The sequence below is a fragment of the Centruroides vittatus genome, unplaced genomic scaffold (assembly GCF_030686945.1).
Source record: "Centruroides vittatus isolate TY-2023 unplaced genomic scaffold, ASM3068694v2 scaffold_464, whole genome shotgun sequence".
Classification (NCBI taxonomy): domain Eukaryota; kingdom Metazoa; phylum Arthropoda; class Arachnida; order Scorpiones; family Buthidae; genus Centruroides; species Centruroides vittatus.
Window position 1 is genome coordinate 2,290,811 of NW_027122710.1, and position 20,744 is coordinate 2,311,554.

At 32.3% G+C, this 20,744-nt stretch overlaps 1 protein-coding gene across 1 annotated transcript in view; it reads left to right on the forward strand.

Moving 5' to 3' along the window:
- LOC136989323 (xylosyl- and glucuronyltransferase LARGE1-like) overlaps positions 1–10,588 on the forward strand; it is a 76,329-nt gene extending 65,741 nt beyond the window's left edge. The window contains exons 15-21 of the mRNA XM_067287447.1: positions 58–145; positions 1,597–1,721; positions 4,670–4,825; positions 5,240–5,346; positions 5,424–5,621; positions 8,078–8,176; positions 9,331–10,588. Coding sequence (XP_067143548.1) covers positions 58–145; positions 1,597–1,721; positions 4,670–4,825; positions 5,240–5,346; positions 5,424–5,621; positions 8,078–8,176; positions 9,331–9,424 — 867 coding nt within the window. The 3' untranslated portion in view covers positions 9,425–10,588. The remainder of the gene's footprint in view (positions 1–57; positions 146–1,596; positions 1,722–4,669; positions 4,826–5,239; positions 5,347–5,423; positions 5,622–8,077; positions 8,177–9,330) is intronic.
- The last annotated feature ends 10,156 nt before the right edge of the window (positions 10,589–20,744 follow it).

Below are 20,744 nucleotides of genomic sequence, written 5' to 3' on the forward strand. Positions count from 1 at the left end.
CAAGAAATGTAAACTGTTAATTTTTATTTAAAAATAAATAACTGTATAATTATTTAGGCTGCCGAAGGAAATGATGTGACATTGATAGCACAGCTTTCGATGGATCGTTTACAAATGGTTGAAGCATTGTGCAAACATTGGGAAGGTTTGTTGTTTTTATAAATTCTAATATGTGAAAAGAAATTAACCGTTTTATGTTTTGAATTTTTAATTGCCTTTTGTACATAATGCAATGCATCAAATAATATTTTTTTATAGTATTCTACATAATTCTCATCTAAACACATCTTGGTTAATAAAATACATATGAGTCAAATTAACTTGAAACTGGTTTTTTCTTCACATTATCATTCTGGGGTGTAACTACAGTCGTTTCCTTTAGAGTATTTTCTTGGAATACATTTCTGCTAGTTCTTGAAAATGTGTTGTAAATCTTTGATTCTGAAAAATATCAAGTTTTATGCTTTAAGTACTAGAAGTGTGAGTAAGAAATGGGTTTCCTGTATTTATCACTGGGCTGGGAATAGGAAAAAGTTGCTGGGTGCCAAATCTACCCTGCATGATGAACATAGGACGAATGAGGTGCTTTTATTGGCCAAAAAAACATCATTAATTATATTAGTAATGTACAGTAAAGGCGTGCATTGTCATAGTGCAGCTTCCAATTTTATTGTATGCAATGATACAACAAGTTGCTACATTAGCCCATGACAAAGAAGAAAATTTGTTCTGCAATTTTTTTTGACCAAATAAAGCTTCATAGTTCCATGCAATTGTTTGGACAGATGTATTGATAACTAATCTCTAAAGCAGGCCTGGCTAACCTGCGGCCTGTCACGTTAAATTGTGTGGTCCGCTAAGCAATATTATATATCTATTAAAACTTTTGTTTCCCGTTATGTGTATACCAAAACAATTAAATAAATGAAAATTTGCGTGTGTCATTGTTATAATGCGCAAGTGCAAGTACGAACTCTTGGTATAACAATAAAATCTTATTCATTTTGTATTTGTTTACTTTTTTGAAAGCATGTTTGCCTAAATTGTGGCCCACCGTAATGTTACGCATGATCAAAGTGGCCCGCAAAACAATTTGGGTTGGCCAGGCCTGCTTTAAAGTGACGTTAAAAAGAAGACACAAGGTTTTGTGATTGCTTCTGTGAATTTCAATATTTAAAGGAAAACTTTAGTCTGTTTGTTTTGACTCATCCACATAAAAGACGTTTATACATTTTTTAGTGATTTAAATCATATAGATAAGACATGAAATTGGGAATTAATATTTATAATAAGTGTAAAATGAGTTTGTTTATTTTCATTTTGTAAATTTAACATAGAAATGTGTTATACGTTATACACCCCGGTGTGTATGAGGAAGATATGTTGTTATACGTTATTTTTATGAAAGTGATTTTGTTACAAAGTTATTTGAGATTTGCATTTTTGATTAATTTTAATCTGTTACCTTCTAAAATCAGTTTTAGTATATTTAATTATTTTAATTTTTGTTTATCTTTTTTAATATAAATAATTTTTACATTTGAAAATACAAATTAGATGATGATGAATTTTACTATATTTTTTGTTCTTTTTTAGGTCCAGTAAGTTTAGCACTTTATATGTCTGATTCTGAAGTTCAACAATTCCTTAGTTATACTCTTACATCAGAAGTATTAAGAAAAAGAAAAAATGTGGGATATCATATTGTGTATAGAGATGGTGTAAGTTTTAATCATACTTATTATTCAATATGTATAATTATCTGTATATATATAAATGAAGATGTTGGTTTGCAATTTGTAGCAATTGGTTGAATGGCCTAGGAGTATAGGCCATTTGACCAATTGCTACAAAACTTGGCAGTCAAATTCACATACTTCTAACTTAGATAATATCATACATATAAATCAGTTAATTTCTATCTACATTTCCTTTGCTGATTTACACACAGTGCCATCTATTGGCAAAAAATTTAACAAAATGATAAACTAAATATAATTTTTATAAAAAAGAATATAATTTTAAGAAATATATATTATATTGACTTAATTACTGTGACAACAATATAGCACAAAATACATGCAAAATACATCATTACTGAGACAGGTAGCACTTGCCTGTGTGGAATCAAAAGTGTTATCCTATTAAAATTCTATAAGTATTTAATTTTCCACATCTAATGACTCGGGTTTTTTCATTTCTGAATGCTACTTTCTTAATTCTAATAAGTGCCCTCCAGTAACTGAGTAGATAAAACCACCAAACTCTGGTAGTTAGTTAGTTGTGAGTTTTGACATGGCCACTGGGCTGGCCACAGAAGGCCTGATTAAACCACTTTGGGGTGCTAGACATTTTCTTCTTATCAGCCCCCCTTCCTCTCCCACAAGAAATAGAGCACACGAAAATATAAAATAATAAATAAAACAAAATTAAATAATGTGAAAAACTAAAACAAATCTTAAATTTTTATTAATTAAAAATATTTAATATACAACAATACAATTTAGGTTTTCTAGAAAAGTTTGAACAGTTTGTTTATAAATTTAAAAAAATTTAAATTTATTTTATTAAATGTCTAACAAAAGTTGTTATACAATAACAATATTACTTTAAAATATTAATTGTTTAATTTAAACTATCTTGGCTTTTATTTAAATAAAGTATATAAATATGAATAAACTTTATTAAAAATTATTACTTTATTTAAAAATTCTGTTTTCTAGTCTTTAATTCAGCAAAATTATCAATTATTTCCTCATAATTAATAATATCCAAAGCATTTTGTTCAATATATAAAACAGCTAAAGAATTTAATTTTGATTCACTCAGTGAGTTTCATAAATAATTTTTTACACATTTTAAAACTGAGAATGACCTTTCACCAGACGCATTTGCTATAGGTAAAGTTAAATATATTTGCAATAATATTTCTACACAGATATACCTCGAGTTATGTCGTTCTTGATTATACATTGTTTGTCAAAAAAGTATATGGAAAAATAAAAATCAAGTTTAAGTCATTTTATTCAACTTTACATCCGTCCACCACAAATATTGAAGTCGTAATATCACTAGAAAAGCATTAAAAAGCACAAAACCATATTAAAATATGTACATTTACAGTAAATGTTAATATAATCATCATAAATCCTAGAGAACGAAACATGAAAACATCTGTGTTTCTGTGTTGTCATCTTATTTAGTGGTCTTTAAGTGCACATTATTGGCGTTTTTGCAGGGTAGTTCCAATATCTATCATTTGGCATTGTTGTCAGCATCACTTAATATTGGTAAATTTAACATAAATTAGTTTATTTTCTACTACCGCAAAATAATTTTGATAACTGTATTTGTTATTTAACCTTAAAAAATCATCTTATTTTATAATGTCTTAGAGAAACCACATTCCCAAATAAAGAGTCCACGATGTACTGTAAACATCACCAAATTGTAAACATGTACATTTACAACAAGTATGTACTGTACGTACATGTATTCGTAAATTTAGATTACTTTTTTTCTGTACTATATTAAAAACTAAATTTATTTGACTTATTTGTTTGTAAGCTTAAAATAGATTCTTATCAACCATATACTATTAAAAATGCATTTATAAATAAAATACAGAACTGAGAATGGTGGTTTAGCCTAGTGACAAGTAAATTTCACTTACATCGTTTTTTGACTTCCTATTAAACCAGCATTATGGTGGCATTCAAATAGGAAAATTACAAAATATAAGGTAACTGGCAAGCACAAAATATGTTTTAAGTGGTTTTTGAGGATGCTGAGTTTAAATATTTGTTCTGTTTTATGTGAAATTTGATTGGCTGGCAGATTACCATTTGATATTCGACTGTGAATGGTACAGTTTCTTAGAGTTAACATTAGGAAAAAATATAATATGTTAAAAATTTAAGAGAGATTTTCAATTGGTGTCTACTTGACCAATGAAATTGTGCCATTTTGTACCATCGTAGTATTGTGATAAATATGACATTAGTAGGCTGAAATAACCAAACTATTTATATTGTTTTCATTTTAATGTCTGTTATATTGAATTTTAAATATGAAATATTATAGACAATACAGTAGACAGAAGCATATATATAATAATGTATTTAAATAACTTATAATTTTGTATATTTTATTATATGAACAAAACTTATATTTAAATAATTAGATTTTTGTGTAAATAAGAAGAAAAAATAATAATAATGTAGTTTAAGTTTAACTTTTGAATTATTATTTCATTATTTTGTGTAATTGACAGAATTGTTTTAAAACATTTAAAAATAATAATAATTATTTAAACTACTTTAACAACAATTGCATTAGAAATAACTAAATTTCCACTAATGAAATATACTAAGGTTACGGTTCAGAATTATTTGTGTTTGTGTTGCATTCAGAACTAGTGTAATTTGTTTTATTTATCAAACATATTTTTTGTTGCTAAAACATCATTTTATTATAAAAATATTTGTTATTTTTATAATAAAATGATAAATATATAAAAATCTTTGACATTAATTAAAAATTGGGTTTATGGATTTATTGTTTATATAAAGTTAGTGATATTTAGATTATGTTAGAAAATGTGTTTTATATTCATCAATTGATTTGCATTCATATTGCAAATGATGTATTTGATTATTCTTTCCTGCAGCCTTTTTATCCAGTAAACTTATTAAGAAATGTCGCTTTACAACAAGTGACGACACCTTTCGTGTTCCTCACAGACATTGATTTTTTACCAATGTATGGACTCTATGAGTACCTAAAGAAGTCAGTGGCTGCTATGGGTTTAGAATCATCAAAAAAGGTAAAATTCCTATATCTATTAATTTTGATTTAAAAATTGTAGATTATTAAAAAGTATAGTAATTCGAAAGTATTTAGAATAATTAAAAATTACTGAAAAGTCGTCATCAATAAATTTTGATCTATCTAACTCGGTTCTTGAGATTAACGAAGGACAGATGGATGGACAGACAATGGTGGGAATATATGTCTGTGATGTGAAAATTGCAGCCTAACCATCAAGTAGCTGACATAAATTACATACACATGCATCTGGAAGATAAAATTCTGCATGAATTAAAAATTAAACAACTTTCCTTTAATAAAAAGAAACAATACTTCCAAAAAAATGAAAATACAATTATTATAATAAATAGAATCAAACTATCAGATGATTATTAAGTATTATTCTCTAATTTAAAATATTTTATAACAGGCATTAATAGTTCCAGCATTTGAAACTCAACGGTATAGACTTACCTTTCCCAAATCAAAAGCCGAACTATTATCCATGCTGGACATGGGTACACTTTTTACATTTAGGTTTGTATATCATATTTTTCTAATGTAATTCTTAAAATAACAGTATGACATTTTAAAACAGGAAATATTTTTAATAGATATCATGTTTGGACTCGAGGTCACGCACCTACAAATTATGGAAAATGGCGTACTGCGACGACTCCGTATCGTGTTCAGTGGGAGCCAGATTTTGAACCCTACATTGTCGTACGACGTGACATTCCTGAGTATGATAGGAGATTTGTTGGATTCGGTTGGAATAAAGTATCACATGTTATGGAACTCTATGCTCAGGGGTAATCTTTGTTGTGTCAATATTATTTTATTTTAATAACTTTATTTATTATTAATTTGATTTTAATATTTTTAACTGACTCATATGACTCATTTGACTCTATTTTAGGAGTCAAGTTATGATTTATTTCAGAGAAATATTTTTGAAATTCTTAATTTCAGCTTTAAATCTATCAAAATTAAAATCAAATCATAAAACAAACAAAAGAACATTAACAAGCTGCCTGAAAAATTTTAAAATTTGTGTCAATGATTGACACATCAATATACAGGATGTTTCAAAATGAATATTGGGATTTTAAGGCTTTGTAGTATTTATTACATTTAAGTTACAATTATAAATAATGCATCAAATGAAAGAGGCAACTCAAACGGTTTTGTTGGGTACACTTGTGATGCACTGTTTCCTCTGTCTTCTGTTAGAAAGCGCTAGTAGCAAAGATGGCGACTAGCGAACAGAAAGCTTTTTGTGTTTTACAGTTTGCAAGGACTGAATCTGTAGTTACAGTGCAATGTGCATTCCATATTAAGTTCCATTGTAATCCTTCAAGTAATAATAACATCCTTAGATGGTATCATCAGTTTGAAGACACCAGCTGTCTTTGTAAAGGGAAGATTACGGGACAACCAAGAGTGACTGAAGAATGTGTTGAACGAGTGAGAGAGTCTTTCACATATAGCCCCAAGAAATAGTGTGGAAGGCTAGTCGTGAATTAGCAGTTGTTGCAACAATTACTCCAGACACACTGATCGAGGTTTGGGAAGAACTTGCCTATCGACTGGATGTGTGCCCTGTGATGAATGGTGCTCACGTTGAACACTTGTAGGAAAAACTGTTTGAATTGCTCTTTCATTTGATGTATTATTTATAATTGTAACTTAAATGTAATAAATACTACAAAGCCTTAAAACCCCAATATTCATTTTGAAACACCCTGTATAATATTAATTTAACATGAAGTAAAGAAATTTAAATTTAAATAAAATTAAATACAAATATACAAAATGAAATTGAATTAATATCTCACATCATCTGTTGATGACATGCTTGTGTTTGCAAACACAAGCATGTCATCAACAGATTTCTTAATGCTAATATTTGAAGATCTAAAATGTCTTTCTTTTACTTCAGTTAGAACTCTTGTAGTGTTGAAATTAATAACTCTGAAATAAGCATCACTATGGATAACAGGACATTTGGATATGTAAATTTTTTAGGATCAAACAAAAATAACATATCTTTAGATGAAACTTTGATAAAATTGTCATCTTTCTACTGTTACGTATATTCATTTCTATCTTTTTTTTAGTCTGATCGACACTAGGCAATATATAGTTTAAAGCATTTTCTTGTTTTTTTCTTTATCTTCTTCATTGAAAATAATCTTATACATTACTAATGCTTTTAAAGCCTCCATGTCCATTGTTTCTCATTCCTTAGCATATAAAATATTGTAGACTATCTTAGCATCACTATTTGTTGATTTAAACCCCCCCCATATGGCTACAAACAATTTTAGTTCCAAACAATCCAAAGACAAAGATTTTTTTGGGAAGCCTTCATTTCTTTTTGGATTGTCTGGTTCTTCTTTCAGTGTAGCTTCAAAGATATTCTCAATCAGTCTTGCTCTGTCTGTTTAATAATTAACATCTAATTCTCCGAAACTTCTTGTATTTATGAGAATATCTCCCTCCAGATTCAACTTCTAAAGTTTGATGTCTCATATAAGAAATCTTATGACATTGCTTAGATGTACAAAGACATTGTCATGGGCTTCCTATATAAACTTATTTTGATTTGAAGGTTTCTTTCTTTAATCAAAAATATCTATATCCAAATAATGCATAGATCTTTTGTTCACTCAATCCACCTCTAAAATTATTCCCACTGGTTCAAATTAATCATGTCTATAAACTAAATCTTCCATTCTGATTCCATAGAATGAGCAGATTGTCTGTCAAACGGAACAAAGCCAAGAAGCATTTTTTCAATTGTTCAAAGATGTGAAATTTCATACATTTCTAGACATAAATCTGTGAAATTACCATATACTGATGATCTAACAGGAGTTTTCCTGGTCTGTAAAATATTCCCCTAAACATGAAGTAAGAAGAATTGACAATTAGTTAAAATTAGAAGATTTCAGTTTATACATAATTGCTTATAAAATGTGATTTTTACTTATTTAATGTTTTCTTAGTTTTATTGGGCATTCACTAGGAAGGAAGTTACAGATTTTTTGATTTTTTTTAAAGATTTGATTGATTTTTATCTTGAATTTAATTTACTGTTACTTACTATTCAAATGTAGTCTAAAAATATTTAAATAAAAATAGCGGCTCAATAAAATTAATCGCAAGATTTATTGAAGATGTAGAATCAGAATAGTAAACAGTTTCAGATTTTTTTTAAGGAGAAAAATAATATAGAAATTAAAAAATTTTTATTGTTTTTCAGATATGAATTTATTGTGCTTCCAAATGCCTTTATTGTCCACATGCCCCATGCACCAAGTTTTGATATTGCTAAATTCAGATCAAGTTCACAGTACAGAAAGTAAGATTTGTTACATTAAAATTTAGTTAATATTTAATACACTTTTAGTAGTCATATCTTATAGTTTAAAGATTGCATTTTCATAAGAAATTACTTGTTTCTTCTCAAACATTTATGTAAATGAGTGTTTGCTATGGGAAGAAAATTCTATTCTCTATATTTCTAATATATCACAATATAGACTAAAAAATATACAAAAATATATTTATAATGTACTTAGAATTAAAATTTAATAATTATGTGTAATCTTAAAGAACTTGGTGTATTAAATTTTTTCAGAATTATTCAACTTCATTCTTAGAAGATCATTTTAATGAAATAAAAGTTCAAAATTAATTTTAAGTTTTTACCTCTTACTTAACATTTAAAAATTTTTTTAATGAAAACTTTAAAAGAGGAAAGTGTAAAAAAAATATCAAATTTTTTTTTGTACAAATGCACCTCTAAATGTCTTAGCAGTTGGGATCTTATCAGAAGAGCTGTAGGCCATACCCACAGTAGTAAAAAAGTCAAAGGAACCAATGATCTAGATATGACATAGCCCCCAAAATCAGCCGTAATGGAAATTTAAGACCCTCAAAATTAGGTAAAATTTAAAAGTAGAAAAATCTGTAAGTATTTTTTGATACAATACTGAAAATCAACTGCTTTTTACTTTACTAAAGATGGCTAAAAACTCATAAAACAAGAAATGCCATTGCATCCATTACTTCCGGGGTACAATAGGTTTAACAGGGCTGTATGCTCTGTTAAGCTGATCTCATGTTTGACAAGTAACCCAGCACAAAAACTTTCAAGTCAAATATCTCATCAAGGGTCACAATTAGAGATAACAGTTTCTATGACTTTGTTTTGGTCTCCCAAATTTGGGGGATCCCTTCATTTAGAACTGAAATTTTACCTGTTTTTTTTTTTAATTATCTGAATACCTTTTGTTAAGTAAAATTTTTAGGTCTATTTAAAAATACTTCTGATACAAGCTTTACTTTTAAGGTAAATGAAAAAAATATTGTCTGAGTTCTGAAAATAATCTAAAATAGGGTGTCTCTTATATTTTTAATTTAGAAATATGTTTTTTAATTTTATATTTAAATATTTGATTCAAAATAATTCCAATTAATGACGACAATAAAAGAATTTAATTTGTTTTTCAGATGCTTGAAAATACTTAAAGCCGAATTTGTGAAAGATTTATCCAGGAGATACGGAAAACAATTTACGATCGAAAAGAAAAAACTTAAAAGGTAGCAACAGTGACAAAACTTTGTGAGATAAAATTAAATTAAATCAAGATGCAGAACGTCACAATCAATGTTCAGTGATGACGATGATAATAAGTCAGAGTTTTCTTCTGACGAGAAACTGTTGTGCCATCGGAAACATCATCTGGAATTCGATCTACGATCGCTCATCTCATTTCTGTCCGTCCTATAAGCATAGGACATCAAAGAAACATTTGTGCCAATGCCAAATTTGGACTAAAAAGTTTCGAAGAGAAATGCCTTTCACTGTGGTTTTTTTTCGACCCGATAGTTTTTCCAAAACGCAGCTACTTATTTCTATAACTGCCAGACCGACGTTAAACTTATGACTGTTATCCAATACCGAAGTATTCCTTTTAGGAGTGAAATATTTAATTTATAGCAAGTTAATTTTATTCTCGATTTTACAATAATAAGTAATTTTATTCCTCTTGCAGTACGTTCTCGGTGGTTAATTTATGTATTCCAACGGAACGATTTCCACGAAAAATCAAATTTGGAGTTTTATTTGAATTACTTAGTATATCTCTTATCTGTGGTCTAATGGTTTCCAAGGTTTTACTGCGTTGTATGGCATATACATGCTAAATATAACAATCGATATCCTTTTTCTTTTATTTTCATTTGAATGCTGTAAATTAAAATTTGGGAAATTCGTATAATCGTGTTCTCTGTAATTAAATAACACGGTAAAAATATCGAAAGCTTCTTTATCCTTTTCAAAATCCTCGTTTCGTTAGAAAAATATCATAATTAAAAGAAGTACAAGCTTGAAAAAACTTATATGCACCAATAAAACTAGTCTCGCTATTAGTGATTCTTTTTTATATTGATTTAAAATTTTTCTTCTTTATAAATATTTTTATTACTCGTATTTATTTTGTCAATTTTATTCACTTCATTCCTCGAGTCTTTCTAGGACATAATCTTAATTAGCAGAATGAAATTTTCTATTGTTATATTTAAAAATGTAATTGTATATTAATTAACCAAAATTAATATAAATGATTTTTTTATCAGGAGGTGACATCTGTGATGTCAATCACAAATTAGGAGCAGTATCAATTTTAAATGAATGCAACTATAATATTTATGTAATCAGATCAAACTGGTGTCATCAAGTAGGCATTAAACAAACATTTTCTGATAATTTGATTTGTCATTTGTTTAATTATACAAAAAAATAACACACCTTTATACATTGCAAAAATATTGAATTTTATGGCCAAACTGCAGCTCTTTTGGGCTCTTATTACAGCTCTCATATAGTTACACAATTCCTTTTTATAAACGCTAGACGTGCTACTTATACAATATTACATAGGTGTGATTATACGAGATTGGCAGTAAGGGTCTAGAAGTTTTATGTGTGGCTTGCAAGCTGCAGTTTGGCCACCGTAGTAATATAAAATGATTGTAAAATAAGCTCTACTGTGGTGATAATTAGATATAAGAGCAGGTATTGTTATCCAAAAGCAGATTGAAGCTCAGAAGGTACTCTGTTTGGAAATGGTACAGAATATCTGATGCTGTGGTTTACACAAGTTTGTATATATATTTAATTCTATTCTTCCTTGTTATAACATATATAAAAATTTCAATTGATCTGATTTGATCAATTCACGTTCATCCGTTCATCTACCGAATGCCAACATTCCCTTAGCAGATCATGGCCAAAAAACGGCGGTCCCTCGTTTTTTGGGAAGGACTTTGTCTTCAGGAAATTAATCATAATTATCGCAATTGGACGAAGATTTACAAATATAATTTTAAAGTATCGTCACCAGGGGCAGCTTTTCTCATCTAGATTTTACCAGCGCCTATTTCGTTGTAGATAAAAGCCGAAACAACCCCAAGAAGGTATGATGGAGAATAGAAGACGTCGTATTTTACCAGTTCCTGTCTTTTTGAAAATGTTTATATTTTTAGTTAGATATATGTTTGTGTTTTTAAAGGACTGTTTGGCGGCTAGTAGCCTAAAAGGAAAGGTCAGTCGCCAAAAGTGTAATGTCTGAACACGATAAAAACGGCGGCCCCTCGTTTTTTGGGAAGGACTTTGTCTTCAGGAAATTAATATATATAAAAGTTATATTACGCAAGACTTTATTACACCGAGTGCCCAATCTAACACATTTTAATAATTCTTTAAATTGTGTACAGTAGAAGAGCAAAGAATTTTTAAAATGTGTTAGATTAGGCACTCGGTGTAATAAACCCTTACGTAAAATAACCTTTGTAGCTATATACATCGAATACTATAATTTAACAATCATTAAATCGAAAACCACATAAAGAGTTTGGTTATTTCAGCCTACCGTGGTCACGTTTGAACATGTTAATATTTGAAAAGAGATCCGTGTTAAATAGATTGTGATGGCCCACACGTGATCGAAATTACTAATTTTAACGTCCGTAAGATTTCATACGAAATTTCTTTAAATAAAAAAAATCTTAGCATAATTGTTATGTGATAATAAGGTGTTCATTACGTGATTTCGTATTTGATATTAATGCATGGTTTTTTTGAAATAATTAATTTTTTGTAAATGTGAAAAGTTTTTAAGATAAAATAAAAAAATATTTTAATGTTTTTTAAATGATTAACTAAAAGAATGGCTTTATTCAACGACATAACTATTAGACCCCGAATCGAATAAAAATTAACGTAGAAACTAGCGCCGCCGTCTGAAGTGAAAGAAAATAGGCGAAGGCAAAAAGTGCCTATGCTGTGGTGATACACCTGTTTACATGAAACATCGGTTCGTACAAAGTTTCATTTTCCTCAACATCTACAAAGACCGTCAGTAGAGCCACGAAGACCACTAAAGCGAACATCTTTGGCTAACATAGATATTGACACGTATGATGAGCGGAGTGTGCGGTAGCAAAATGAAGCTGAAATGCCTGGCCCATATCAGATAATCAAGCTCATCGTAATGCTTCTGTAGGATAAATGTACTCCAAACTTGTTCATTTTATAGGTTTATTGATGGATTTGAAAATATTCATATGGGACTGTCTATAAATTACTTTGCATTTTTCTTGAATTTTACACTCCCTCCCCGTCTTGTCCCAGTTTTTCCAAGTTTCCGTATCTCCCTTTCCTCTTTGGACGTCCAACAAAACACGACCCTCCTTAATCCTTTATCACTTTATGAATGACTGATACCGCAATTAGAAACGAAACGAAACACAAAAAATTTTGAATTAAATATAATAAAATGCACAAACTGTATAAATTTTTAATGAAATATACGGACGTTCACTGAAGTTCAACTCCCCCTTGTCCGATTTTTATGCGACTTGTCTTAACTTTGCTCTATCGGGCCGGATGGCCGAGCGGTCAAGATGGCAACCTACTGTTTTGAAGGACCCGAAATCGAATCCGGACGGATCGAAAAATCTCCAGGAATTTTTAGTTCGTGGTCTGACCAGATATGTCAGGCCTCGTCCACCCGATCGCACCATTGTGGACCTGGCCGAATTCGTAATAGGCTTGCTAAAAGATGTCCTCTTAGTGCCCACATGGCAAAGAGTTTAAAAAAACCACCTCCATCCCATCCAGTGTGTCCGTCATTTACGGACAGTCCCTATGAACGGTTGGTATATTATCCAGAGCAGGCACTTCTCGATTTACAACAAAACTCCAAAAACCAATGGTGTTCGTAAATCGAGGAGGGCCTGTATATGTTTCTTGTATTTTGTGTTCCAAAATTCGCCGAGTTATGAAATCTGGAATTGTATTGTTGTTGAAAGAATTCACTTTTCAGAATTATTAACAGTTTCATTGTTAAAGCGATTTTCGAAGAGCTTTTACGAAATGTGTTCTGCAACGATTGACGAAAATGCGAAGATGATGATTTTTACATTTGTTTTGGTATTCCTCAAAGTATCAGCAAACACCAGAGGAATTTCACAAACCGGACGCGACAACAAATACGCAGCGATCGAATGGAAAGATGGACACGCTCCCATTCGTTTCGAGAACCAAGATGAAATCAAAAATTTCATCATTAATTATCGAATTATGAAAAAACTACTGAAAAAGACTTCAAAAGAAACCATCTTTGACGCCTTTCCAGAAAATCAGGAGGGTAAGACGAAAGACAACAGAGTTCAAATGGAACTGTCTTCCAACTTGAAGAAATTCGTCTCTACCTTCGACGTTGGAACAAATAATAAAGACAGACACAGCCAAAAACTAGACAAAATGGTGAATAAAATGATGTTTCAAAATTCGTTTTCTCCTAAATATGAAGACTTCTTATATGACAAACGAATAAAGCGTAAGAAGAAAGCACGAAACGAAATCAATTTAAGTCGCGAACATCAAACACCAAAACGTAGTAACAACAATAATAAGAGTGAAACAAAATCCAGAATTAGCGACGAATTCTTCGACTCGGAATATTCACGGATCCTCGAACGTCGTGTGTTATTCTATATCTTCGGATCCTCCGCATGTGTAACAACTTCCATCTTGATGTTCGTTATAATAAAATGGATTTTGTCACGCAAACGTCGGGTCGAAATGTGGATGTCGAGAGTTGCGTTATCGCACATAAACAAGAGATTTCCCGAGAGTTTTCGAGAGACAAATAACATCGATTTGCTGCAACCATATCCGAAGACCATGTCGAAAGCATCTATCAGGCAAACAGATGTCGACATTATACGACTAGAAGGATTCCAAGAGGAATCGAAATTACATTCAATTTTGAAAAATTCATTAAAATCCCAGTTGAAAAATAGAGACAAACGATTGTTTTCTATTGGTACGAAAAAGGACAACGAAGGAAAGAACAACAAAAGCGTTGAATTTCAACCGTACGTCAGCTGCTACATGTACAGAAAGGATCTTCCTGTCATTTGCAAACCACGACCTCTAAAAAGACATCTTGGAGCAGGAGATGTGAAAAATTGGCAAGATATTGAGCGCGTGAACAATAATTCGAAGGATTTCCGGTTAAAACTGCACCCGATCGAAGACCAAGTCTCGCTATTTGAGGAGCTTCGAGACATCCTTCTGCTTCTTCACAAAGAAAAATCTATGGAAAATAATTATCTGTATGACCCGAATTGCGTCATTAACGTTAACGACGAATTATCGAATTGCCATGGCCAAGACCGCACTTTCGCTTAAATATTATTTAATGTCGAAAATTTTGCGATCCTTTAAATGTTTTTTCTGGTTAATAATTGTGTGAATATTATAATAATATACTGTATTTAAAATTGGTGATATGACTTAATAAACGGTATTTCTCATTGCCTTAAGTATAGTTCTGTCCTCTTGTTTATTTCACATTGAGGGAGACTTTCTCAATTCGGTTTTCCCGCATAGTCCAGGTAATTATCTTTTCGATGAGAAAAATGGAATTGATAACGATTGATTTAAAGGCATTGGCAAATGGATACGATATTGTACAGTATGCATTGTGCACACTTAATAGGATTGCTTCATAATGAACACAGATAAAGAAAACGAAGATACGGTGTTCTTTGTCTCTGGAAACAGCGAAAGAATATAGGACTATTATAATTTGTTAGTAAAACCGAATTTATACGACTTTATGTATATCTACAGTTTAAAAATATTTTTACATATAGATGACAAATACGAGAAGCCATTTCTGCTCGTGCCAAGATGCATGCGCAGTATTCAGCGAGAAGATGCCAACTGCGATAAACACCAAACTACAGTATGTCGGATAGATATTTACGAGAGTGAGAAATTCTCTCGCTAGCGAGATTTCTCGTTTCCCGTTCATTCGTGGTTTTCCTTTGCCAGAATTATATTGCTGGCTACTAGACTAGTCGCACCGAAGGCAAGCGTCGACTCGCCTGCCCTTTTCATTCTCATTCGATAAAGGGGAAAAGTACAGTAAAATTGATAAAGTTTATACAAAAAAATTACTTAATACAATAAATTTAATAGAAATATAAACATATTTACATTAATTTATTTGGTTAATGTTACCTATGGTAGCGAACTCGGCGACGGGGAAATTTTTCTACCCTACAATCTAGACGGCGACAGGGATTTTTTCCCCACCCCTACATTACACGCGGCGACGGTGAATTTTTCTTTCTACCTTACATTTAGACGGCAAAGGGGAGATTATTTCTACCCTTACGTTCTACGCTTACAATTCTAAAAAATACAAATTAAAAAAAATAGGATAACTTACTTTGTTTCTGAGCTTTTCCCATTTTTCCACGTTTCCCGTCGACGGAACTGGACTCTCCGGTACGTGACGATGCTCTTTTTCCCCTTTCGTTTTAACACTTTTCTCTTTTTTTTTCACCTTTGTCTTGTGTTTCCTTTTGCTTTTTTGTCTTTCTTGCTGACATTAGGTGCGGGAGCAGCCGGAATAGTCTCTGGTTCTTTCCAACTAGGTATTTTTCCGTGATCGGGATGTATTCGATCAGTGTATGCCTGCCTTTTTAGAAACACCCGAGGATACTGCCGAAATACTCGTCGTGCACTCTAAGCCAAGACAGTGCCGTATGAATATCAAAAGATTCGCCCATGACATATTGCCACATTTCCTTTGAACGTACTTTCGAGAGCCGAACTATTCCGCCAGCATTTTCGGCAACGCATCACGCATGATTTCCGGTCACTGCGATAACTCGATTTGCATGTTTGACCACATTTCTGGCAAAGTTCCTCGGTGTGTTGGAGGCCCAGTTTTACGGCAAATTTCGGTCCGCCATCAATTCTTTCGTCTAATCCTAATTCGGAAGACTCTGCTTCTATTAACTGATAAAAACGTCGCCCAGTACACTCTGTCCAAAATTCGTCCGACTCCAAATCGCAACTCGACATGACAAACTTGAGAAATATCCAGTGGTGATATTCGAAATAGTTAACAAAGGGTTCGCTAGCAGAAAATTTTTCCCTGACAATCACCGACAAATGAAATGGAAGTTTTAGCTAGAAATAAATACAATGGGGATACTATAGATTACCACCTATGGAATTTCGGGTCTTTGAGTATATATCTGAACTCAAGAGACCGAGACGAGTTCAACGATACCCTACTTTTGGACCGGAGACGAAAAATAATAAAGTTATCATATTTTTTTCCAGCGATCGCGCGATGATAGGGAGTCGCGTCGCTCTCTCCGCTAAGTCGGCTTCGCTATCGCGATCGGGAGTCGCGTCGCTTTCCGTTAAAATTGCCTTTAGTAGACGTTTTCCCCTTTTTTTACTTTGTTCATGAACTACCGTGAATCAATAACTAGTGACGTTTAGCACATGGCGGCTTGCCGGCGGTTTTCCTCTGGGAGGTCAGTCGGGAGCACAAACAGTGGGAACGGCCGCCACGTTCGCTGCCATAACATTAACCGAAATGGCGATCGTGCGATGATCGGAAGTCGCGTCGCTCTCTCCGCTCTCGTATCGCGTGTTTAACTCTACTGGAGATGACCGTAGTCCGACGTCATGGTTTGCAGACTTTACCGCAAGATGGCAGTACTAGCAACTATGGTGCCGTCTTCATGAGAGCATTAAAAAAGTATGGTAACTTAAAAAGCATGATAATTCTTTTATTTTTCGTCTCCGGTCCAAAAATAGGGTACCGTGGAACTCATCTCGGTCCCCTGAGTTCAAATATATAATCAAAGTCTTGAAATTCCATAGGTGGTAATCTATAGTACACCCAATACAATACCTTTTCTTGCGATATATCTAGTAATCAGTGGCGTATTTGGAACGTAACGAGCCTGGGTGAAGACCAGGTGATAATGGTATTTTAATGCCGTCGACCTTTTTTTTTTTTTTTTTTTTTGCTTTTAGACAGAGAAATTCTTCGCCGCGGAATGGCACTCCTCGTTATAGACAGATGTTATCATCTCTCGAGATACATTATCCTTTTTCTTTCGCTGTCCATAGCCCGACACGTGTTGCACAGCCGTCTTGTATTATCTCACGCGCGTGGCATTCTGGGATCTCTCTCATGACTGGATCTACTTTCAAGAACTCTCTTAAATCAATCGCGATTAAACCTCGTTTCGGTCGAGATTGAAACGGTCGAGAGAGATCGCACCAAGACATAGTCCCCGACCTTGCTCGCAATCTAGATTGAAATGCTCGGTGCAAACGGGATATAAGGCCCTAGTTTAGTAGTATTACAGAGTATAATACGTATATTTTAATATATTTAAAAAAAAAACAAACGAACTGAGAAATGTTCCGTGTGTTTAACAAGGTTCGGGAAACTGAAAATTTTAACAACGGGTTCGGCCGAACCTGTGCGAACCCGCTGAATATCACCACTGGAAATATCTATTCCAAAAATTGCAGAACACGCTTAGCAAATTTGTCAATAAATTTATTCCAAGCGCTTAAATTCACAATGTAAATTAAAATTATTATTAATTACCTCGTAATAGAAAAATTCCAAAAGCAACAAAAACTCAAGAAAATCTTTTTGCACGACAACACGCCTACTCCTCTCTCGGGGGAAAAATTTGCATACTTCCGATCAAACGCGATTCTACGGATCGAAGCGCCCTCTACGGATTTCATTAATTGATAACGAAATCCCGACAAATTCCCCGTCGCCATCTTGAATGTAGGGGGAAAAATTTCCCCATCGCAGTCTAGAATTTCCCCGTCGCCCTCTAAAATTTCCCTATTGCCAAGTTCGTTACCATAGGTAACATTAACCATTTATTTTAGTAAGTAAAATCAATTTTATTGGTTAATTGACAAGCTCGACGTTCCAAACGCCATTGTCAAACTTGTAGGCTTATAGGAAGGCGGCGCTAATCGTCCGACGTAGGGTGCGTTCTTTTATTCTTCCGCGTAACTCCGCGCAAGCGACATCCGTTTAAAAATTCCTGCGGAACGCGTTCCTAAATTCCGGTGGGAGTGCGCGCTGTCGAACGGCAAAAACGGCCGTTTGTAGCAGTAGTTTACGATGGAAAGCAAAATGGCGTCCTCCATGGCTCAGACAGTTTCGTTTCGGGGTCCATTATCTGGTTTTATGAATGAAAATTTAGAAGTTGTGAAAGCTCAAGTTAGTGCACGCGGTGATGTAAGTGTCTTTTCGAATTTTTTTCGAATGGTAGCCGGCATTCTAATTTTTTCGTGGCTATTTGAATGCTCTTTCAATAAATAATCCATTTTATGGTTAAATTTTACAATTGGGACCCTTCTTTTGTTTTTAAAAGCTCATATTTTAGAATTATAGATTCCTCCATCACCATACTATCGATAGTGCGGGCGCCGCCATCTTTCTTTCTTTCACCGTCGACCCTCAAGGACTATATGCTACAAGGATTACCAGATCCCTATTTTACAATGTTAGCTAGGAATGCGAAGTTAATGACGTCAGCACGAGACCTGACCTCTTTGTTTACGTATAGCAGCGTGTGCACGTGTTTAGTTTTTCGCTTTAATATTCGTCCAATTTTGTTATTAACGAAGTAATTTATTTTAATATTTCTGTAATTGTTTATTTGACTAACTTGTTTATAAGGTAAGATGATTTAAATATAAGTCATTAAATATTTAAAGCTATATTTTTATGTTTAGGTGAAGGATAAAATGCCGGGTACTAGTGCTGTATATGGTTGCAATAATAACCTTCTTGCAGTAAAAGCTAAAGGAGAAAGTGTAACGTTTCATGTGTTTCCTAGACAAAAAGACTTAATTTCTAAAAGCATTAGATTTAAATGGATTAATCGTTGCAAAAGGGGCGATAAATTTAATCCAGATACAAGTAAAATATGTTCTGTTCATTTTGTTCAAAGTGATTTCAATGAATTGTTGGGTAAGTCATAAGTACAGTTCATTCATATAAATTACTTGTTTTTGTGCGTGAATGTTTAATTTGCTTGTTTTAGTATAAAACTGCAGAATATTTTCTATTTCAGGTTTACCAGTTAGAAAGATTCTGAAGAAAACAGCTATCCCTACATTAAATCTTCCCGATAGAATGAACCCAACAGTTACGGAACGAGAAAGAAGAAGTTCAAAAAAGAAAACAAAAAGAAGAAGTTAATGATCTTTTAACAAATAATGGTAACAATAGTAACAATCTTTAAGATGAATATCATTACGAAATTAAATATAAGAAGGTGTTAGAAGAATATAATGTTTTCAAATCAGAATATGAAAAATTAAAAGAAGATTATAAGAAAAGAATAAAAATATCAAGCGGTTTATTACGATATTACAAAAGAAGAAATATCTATCGTCCAAATCTATAAAAATCTAACCAGATAACTACAGATTTGTTGACACAGGTCTTTACAAAAAATCAAATTTCATTACTATCAAAAAAGAAAAAACGAGTTAACTGGAACACAGAAGATATGTCGATAGCCTTAACATTAAGGGTATTACAGCAAAAAATGCTACTTATATTTAAAAAATAAACTGCATTATCCATTGCCATGTGTATCGTCTTTAAAGAAATGGCATCTCAAGTAAATTTACGACAAGGAATTTTAAAAGATGTCTTATTAATGTTGAAATTGGCTGGAGAAAATTGTACACCTTTTGAAAAAACAGTGATGCTTTCATTTGATGAAGTAAAAATTAAAATCTTGCTTAATGATACAAATTGATGTTGATGTTTAACACTCTTCTAAGACTGCGTTAATTTATAGCACAGACTCTTATACACCTTTTTACACACAGCCGTCTTTTGCTATCATTCAAACGTTTTCGGTTATTTTTAATAACCTTTTTCAAGAACCGTTACAGTCGAATGCGGTCGTAATTTGAACAAATGTCGCCAATCGTAATGGAACTTTTTTGAAATGCTTCTATTCGCGATCTCCTAACGGGAGATTTACAAACCATAAACTTATAAAAATGAAGATAAACATATATCCTTATCCGTTAGGAGAACGCGAATAGAAGCATTTCAAAAAAGTTCCATTACGATTGGCGACGTTTGTTCAAATTACGACCGCATTCGACTGTAACGGTTCTTGAAAAAGGTTATTAAAAATAACCGAAAACGTTTGAATGATAGCAAAAGACGGCTGTGTGTAAAAAGGTGTATGAGTCTGTGATGTTGATGTGTTCAGATAAAATAATTCCAAAATAATGACGCTTTCTTCTTGATGTCTTTCACGTTCTCTACGTTCATTCTCTCTCTCTTCACGCTCTCTTTGATTTTGATTATTTTCTCTTAGCGTTCTTCTAATTTCTGCTTCTTCTCTTTCTCTAATACGTCTTAATCGTATTCTTTCTCGATTCTTTCGTAGGCGTTCTTCTCTTTCTTGTTGTGTTTCGTTAGCACGCCTTTCTCGTTGTTTCATTCTATTTATTTCTCTTTGAC